Consider the following 7,765-nt stretch of genomic DNA (forward strand, 5'->3'; position numbering starts at 1 on the left):
ACTCCAATTCATTTGTTAAACACTTTAGGCCCCATGTAATAAAGCTCTATGTCACAGTCACCAGCTGGTGGATTTGAGAGGGCACTCCCCTCATCACACGGACTGTCATTGCACACTACATTTCCCATAACCCATTGCCCGGACTCATTGAACACTGATCATTCTCACCTGTTTGTAATAACCTCTTGTCTATATAAGCCTGGTTCAATCACTCTGTCATTGCGAAGTCTTGTTTAGTGTCTACTGCATTTCTGAGCATTCTTGTTTGTATTGGATTACCCTGTGTTTTGGACCTTGGACTGTACTGCTGTCTTTTGTGAACCTTTGCTGCCTGCCTCGACCATTGCCTGTGACCCCGTTTCTGATTGTTTGCTGCCTGCCCTGAACTCATTGCCTGTTTGTACCTGATCTCCGTTAATAAAGCTGCATTTGTATCCTCACCTGTCAAGTCTCTGAGCAGTTCATGACAGAAGACTTCGCCACAATATGGATCTAGCAGCCGGACCTGAGTACATGAAGGTTTCAGGAGGTACTTTTGATAATCATTGGAGGAAACTGTGTTCGATATATCAAGCTGGTCGCAGCATTGTATATTTTATTAACGAGTTTCTTTGGCATTGCCAATATGTGACTGTTGACGATGGGGTTTTAAAGGGATGTTTTTGGTCTGGACTAGATCAGCACATCAGCTTTAATTTACCTGATGAAGACCGTAACTGGACCCTGGCACAATTTCTTAACTTTATCTTACAGTTTTGTTGCTCACCACTTACAGTAGGGTAGAGTAAGGAGACTGACACTCCTAGATACTTTTTTGAGAGAGCCATCATGGCCGCCAGTCCAGAGCCCGCTCGCAAGATGGCCGCCAGTTCAGAACCTGCTCGTAAGATGATGTGTTCAAGGTACAGGTGTCTGCTTTCAAGCCTGACAGACACCCATCTGATGTCTACTTGGAGGGTAGGTGTTCCCAGAGTCCAGAATCTGGTGGTGCCTGAAGTGGATGATCCTGAGACTCCTGCATTTGAATCTGCTCTGCTGGTGGTGGTTGCTGCATTGGGGTGTGTCTGGGCTGTGCACTGTTCTCCCATTCCAAAGGTCTTTGAGCCGGTCCCGTCCGGGATGGACGCTTCTGAGTTCCCTGCCTCATCCGGGATGGAGTTTCAGGAGTGAGACATGAAACGTGGGCGAGATACAATAATTAGAAGGCAATTCAAGACGAAAAGAAACTGGTGTAATTTGTCTGATAATTTTGAAAGGACCCACATACCTGGGACGGAGTTTCTTGCATGGCAACCTGAGACGAAGATCTCTAGTGGAGAGCCAGACCCATTGACCTGGAGTATATACTGGATTGGGACGGCGATGACGATCGACCTGCATCTTCTGTCTCCTGACAGTGCGTAGAAGGTACGTATGAGCTTGATCCCAGATCTCCTCACTTCTCTGGTGCCAGCTATTAACAGCAGGTAACTCAGTGGGATCCCCAGACCACGGGAAAAATGGAGGTTGAAAACCCAGTATACATTGGAATGGCGTCAGTCCTGTAGAGGGTTTCTGAAGTGAATTCTGTGCGTACTCTGCCCACATAAGGTAACGACTCCAGTCCATCTGATTCTGTTGACAATACGATCTGAGAAACGGGTGATCTCTTGATTAAGACGTTCAGTCTGTCCGTTAGATAGAGGGTGGTAACCTGAGGTGAGACTGACATTGATATTAAGTTGTTGGAAGAAGCTGGATCATACTCTGGATGTGAACTGGGGGCCACGATCTGACACAATGTCTTCAGGGAGACCATAAAAACGAAAGACCGAATTACAAATAACTTCTGCTGTTTCCAGTGCAGAAGGCAGTTTGGGGAGGGGAATGAGACGGCAGGCTTTGGAGAAGCGATCAATAACAGGGAGTATAGTGGTTTTCCCGTTGGATTTAGGAAGGTCAGTAATGAAGTCAATGGCAATATGGGACCAAGGACGGCGAGGAGTGGGTAGTGGTTGCAGTAAACCGGCTGGTAGTTGTTTGGATGACATGTTTGTATTACAGGTGATGCATTTGTGAATAAATGTTATGGTATCAGCGCGCATGGTGGACCACCAGAAGCTGTTCTGAAGGAGTTGGTAGGTGGCAGTAATTCCAGGATGACCAGAGCTGAGAGAAGAATGTACATGTTGAATTACCCTTTTACGTAGGTCCAGAGGTACGAAGGTCCTGTCATGAGGGAACTCAGGGGGGGGTTCTTTTGCATTGGCCTGTGCCAGCTCGGTCATAATATCCCATTGAATCGGGGCCACGATTATTGATTCAGGAAGAAGATTAGCATTAGATATGTCAGAGGTGTGACGGTCGTGTTGGCGTGACAGGGCATCAGCTTTAGTATTCTTAGTCCCTGGGCGATAGGTGACGGTGCGAGTGAAGAAGAGTTGCCCATCTTGCCTGTCTGGGGTTTAATCTCTTAGCAGAGCGCAAATATTCTAGATTCTTATGGTCTGTTAGAACTGTAAATGGATGTTTCTGTTGCCAACATCATAGTTTCGTTCAGCGGAAGTAAGTTTGCGGGAATAGTAAGCGCAGGGTAGGGATGGGCGATATGGCCCTAAAACTCTATTACGATAATTCCTAGTATTTGTTGAGATAACGATAAAAATTACGAATTATAATTATATCCATAATGCCATCCACTGCTGTTTTTTTGCGTCAAGTGATAGTAGCTGCATGTAGTCTAGACCCTCAGAAAAACAAATATTATCAAAAAGTAAAACTTACGCCAAATCAAACAGCTCCTAATAATATACCTACAGTATTTTTGTAAATATAAAATATAATAGTGAGATTCGACTTCAAAAGGTTGTAGTAAAGAAAAGTTAAATGAACTAAAGCGCAATAAACACATCATGTCATACCTAAAACTGTATATATTCTATTGCTGGGTGGAAACGATCGATCGCATCACGCTGTCAATCACTCTCTCTTGAACTGTGTGAACCTTCTCTTCTCACAGCAACATACACTGAATCCGTCTATGACTCGCGCTCATATCATCAGCATACATCGTCATCACATATTCATAATCAGAAGTAGTGGCCATACGATGGAGAAAGAAAACATAGGGGTGTAACGATACACTCAGCTCACGATTCGGTACATATCTCGATGCTGAGTTCACGATACCATACACATCTCAATATTTTGAACAAAATTAAACTGAAATTCAAATAACATTTATTTCAAAATATTAACAATTTCAGTAACTTTTTTGTTGCACATACGACTTAATGAAGAATTTTCACATTTTAAGGCTTAACTGAAATTAGAATTAAGATCAGTGTCAATTTTGACAGCAAATTTTGATTTAGTTTTGGTCAGTTTTTGACTAAAATGCTATTTAGTTTTAGTCATCCCCATTATTTTAGTTTTAGTCTAGTTTTAATCGATGAAATCTACATTATATTAGTCTACTAAAATATATCTGGATTAACTCATGGTGTAATTAAATGTTCCATACAAAGATTTAACTGTTTTGACATAATTTACCACATAAATTTACATATATAAAACCAGGTCATTACCTTTATTTTTCAGAAGAGTTGAGTAACTACTGGATATGCATTGTTGTAACACAGAGAATATTAGACCATGAGCGACATGTAGCAGTTCATTCAGTCTCATTTTGTCTCAATTGACTCGTTCGTTCAGTGAAGGGCGTGTTCATTCAGTACATTCAACCAATGAAACGCTCTGACAGAGCTCACGCTCAAGCGCTATTGGCTCATGTCACTTTGAAGCTGCGCTGTCTTTGCTTGAGACAGTAATGAATGAGAAAAATCTTTCAAAAAGACATATTACATAAACTGTATTACCAGGGGTGTAGCCAGAACTTTTATTTAGAGGTGGCCAGGTAAGACCCAGTGATTTTATTAAGGTCAGACAGAAATTCTTCATTACACATAGTTTGCTGGTCAAAAACATACACAACGAACGTAAAGTAAACAATTTATTTGCAATGCTTTCATGTGCTACCATTATTTTAAAATAATTTGCTAGCTATCCATTGCAGCAAGTTAGCATTTTTTATAGAAAATAAACATTGCAGTACCCCAACTTAAACTTTCGGGAAATGTAATTAATGAATGAAATCCAGTTAAACAAGACTGATTTTACTGACCTGATCCTTCTGCTCGCGATGAACTTCCGTGGTACACAAACAGTACACTGTCACGAAGCAGTTAGCAGCTGTTCAGCTATAGCGCTCAGACTGTTTGCGTCAACGTACGACATCGTATTAATGCGAGAGTACTGTTCTCACGTTACTTTCAGTGCATACGCTAAATGATCTGCGCAGAACTCTGTAAATTCCGACACACATCTTACAACAGAGGTGGCCAGATAGGTGGCCATCCATCATTCAGGGGTAGCCGTGACCATGTAGCTACGCCCCTGTGTATTACATTTCTTCAATCATGCAAATCACATACTTGTTTTTTAGCATGTCATTGGATCTTTTAATATACAGTATGACTCACTTCATCGCTTCTCTGATCGGAACAGCGCTGGTTTCTTTTGGCTTTATGTTGCATATCACGTTATGCAGCAGCTCACGTTAGCAGATAAATTAACATTGGCATTTAAAAACGTTTGTGCTGCCTTTGTAATGAGTTTCAGGGTGACTCGCCTGCAGTCACGCTTCAAGTTTGCTGCGTTTTAACGGCGATTGTGAAGGAAAATATGACGCTTTGCAAACCACTTGGAGACACAGATTGTGTCTTGTGCTTCCCCTTCTCCCAGAGACTTCTGAGGGAGATGGGACGTTTGACACGAAGGCTTCGAAGCCTGTTTTACTCTATTGAAGCAGACTGGTTCGAAACTGTGTCCAGGCTTGTATCAAATGTATGTGATCACGTGACCGATGACGTTTGAAGCTTCATACGTCACAAATTAAACACCTGAAGCGATGTGACTGATTCAAATCTTTGCCGTGCCTTTATTCATTATAAGGAGACGCAAAATGCTCTTAATGCAAATCAGAAAATCTAAATCCAGGGATGTCCTTATAATCAGTTCCACCATAAGAGGTATCCACTGAATTGCATATTGCAACATATTTTAAACATTTTACTAGTAAAGTGACATTTCAAAACGTTGTAACACTTTCATGTGTGGACAATGATTCTCAGACTGAAGATACAGCTGGTATTGTTGAGTATTGCTTTTGTGTTAACTGGAATCAACAAGATGTGAATCAATAGAAAGTGCCTTCTATTATTGCAGCTGACCACTAGATGTCACTGGTAGGGTCTGTCTTTGAAGCTTTAAATCATTTTTGGTACAATCAGGAAAAAGCCTCAAAAGCTTCACAAGGCTTTATCTGTCCATCTCTAGTTGTGAGTGTTCTCTGAGACAGAGGAATAACTTATAAATTCTGGTTGAATAATGTTCTCTCAGAAGAACCAGTCATGTGCTATGAGGTGCCCTTATAAAGCTTCAATCTAATAGTGTTTGTATGAGACACAGCTGCACTCCAATGTCCAGTTTAATGAGTAAATTGATGTGTGACGTCATCAGTTCTTCCTTCACCAATGAGAACACATAAGATCTGATGATGAGCAGCAGCTGTACACATTCAACAGCTCTTGTATTTCAGCACTTAAATACACTGACTCAAAACTCATATTCCTATTCTACTCACTATACAATCTAATCTTGGTATTGTTTATGTTTACTAAAAATGGTTATGTTAGATATTGACATCAAAATCAAACTTTGAACTTAAAACGACTACAGACATGAGCTCTATGCTTTGTATTTTTAGGCACCACAAAGACTTAGTCATCTATAAGTTTCCTGAAAATGAATTTTAGCCATTTGTTATTATTGTTTATATGAAAGTCTACATCCAAATAATCTGCAGCAGGTCTCTAAGGTGTATCTGAAACATTTGATGGGTTAAAAAGATGTTGCAAAAAACTTTTAATCTGGCTCCTCATTGGACGTGCAATGAACGTTCAGTATTCATGTCATTTGGACATCAACAGGGAACATTAAAAAGATGTCTAAAAAAGACGTCGTAAAAACTTTCATTCTGGCTCCTCGGTGGACGTCTTTTAAACGTTCAACAAGATGTTAAATTGACGTCTTTTGGACGTGTCTGCTCAGTGGGAAGCGGGCTGTAAGCCAGTATACTGAGCCAGTATTCCAGAACCAGACCAAAGGAGCATTATTCTGCCAAATGGCACTTAACACATCACTCTAATGACATGTGATATATCATGAGCATAACTGACTTGGGTACATAATAATCTACATCAGCCCCCCTCCCAGAACTGTTTAGATGTGTCCCTGTATAAAACATCTAATTAAACTCATCAGCCCCCACTCTAAATGTTAGTTAGCATGTTTAGTCCTCCCAATTAACACACTAAACAACCAATGAGTTAAGTCAGGGGCACGGTCAAGCTCAATCCGCTGCGCAACGTTTTGCTACGGTTTCCGGGTTGAACTGCACATTTCCTGGAAACGGTGTGCAACAGGGTTTGAGAAACGTTTTCTCTTGTTTGGTGGGTGTGTCAAGAATGTCGGCCCAATCAGCAGCAACATGTATATAACCCACGTGGTATTAAAGACACAGCTCGCACAATGGGTCCAAGTAAAGTGGTTTAAATGTGTCCACTGCAGCTCGGTATAGGCAACAATAGAAGATATTAGAAGAGATGTATTTTGCAGTATTCAACACGAATTTATACAGATTTCATCAGGCTCCGAACATTCTTCAAAAAGAACACGAAGAACGGCCTTCTCAGCTGCCATAGTTCAACTCTTGCATCATGACATCAGGGTGTTCACAATTTCCGTTTAAAAAAAACTTTTTGCAACGTTTTGTCAGGGCTGAACGCAGCCCAGGTGTTTTATTTAGTGAAACATCTAAAACATTGTGGGAGGGGCCCAAGGACCGGAGTTGAGAAACACTGTTCTACATAATGGCACTTTACACATCACTGCTAACATGTGAAATGATGACATGACACTTTACACATCACTATACTGACATGTGATAAATTAGGAGCATAAATGACCCAACGACCATTATTCTGCCCAAAGGCACATTAAACCAACTGACCAAAGGACCATTATTCTGCCCAATGACACATCACTCATGCCAACATGTGATATATGATGAGCATTCTTAAGTTTAGGAATAAGAGTAAAATCACATTCATTCTTTTTTACATCACATTTTACTCCAAGAAGCTCAATACATACAACCCCATATCTTACAAATATTAAAACCTTTAGAACACCACAGTAATCTGGAGTCAATGTTATGGTGACTAGCAAGTAAAGTAGTAAATTAACAGGTTAAGGGTTCAAGACAGGGTTTAGACCAAAAATAGCAAAGCAGCGGTTTTTATTTTCTAAAACATTTTCTCTGGAATTTGTCATTTTGTTGAGCATTTTGGTGTGTTAGAAAACAAAGTTATGGTGGAAATAGTTTCATTATTAGTCATGTTAGTGTGTATCTGTAAACACTGAATGATATTAGTGGTTTCATGGTGCAATGACAATGAGAAGAACACAAACAGTGATTTGTGTGGTAGGTTTCTCTACAGCAGAGCATCAGTGAAGCATTGGAGTAATCAAACATGTCACAGAAGCTTCAGGCTTGCATTAGTTAAACATGCACACCAATAAATCTGTATATAGTAAACATCTGCTGTGTGAATACACTTCAAGAACAATTATGTTTCCATCAAATGTTTCAGATACACCTCAG

The 7,765-nt window shown here is 40.5% G+C and overlaps 1 protein-coding gene across 1 annotated transcript in view; it reads right to left on the reverse strand.

Annotated features, from left to right (window-relative positions):
• Positions 1 to 1,309: 1,309 nt before the first annotated feature.
• LOC130555324 (G2/M phase-specific E3 ubiquitin-protein ligase-like) overlaps positions 1,310 to 7,765 on the reverse strand; it is an 8,139-nt gene continuing 1,683 nt past the window's right edge. The window contains exons 6-7 of the mRNA XM_057335439.1: positions 1,577 to 1,783; positions 1,310 to 1,390 (exon numbers count right to left, since the gene is read on the reverse strand). Coding sequence (XP_057191422.1) covers positions 1,310 to 1,390; positions 1,577 to 1,783 — 288 coding nt within the window. The remainder of the gene's footprint in view (positions 1,391 to 1,576; positions 1,784 to 7,765) is intronic.

The sequence above is a fragment of the Triplophysa rosa genome, linkage group LG6 (genome assembly GCF_024868665.1).
Source record: "Triplophysa rosa linkage group LG6, Trosa_1v2, whole genome shotgun sequence".
Taxonomy (NCBI): Eukaryota; Metazoa; Chordata; class Actinopteri; order Cypriniformes; family Nemacheilidae; genus Triplophysa; species Triplophysa rosa.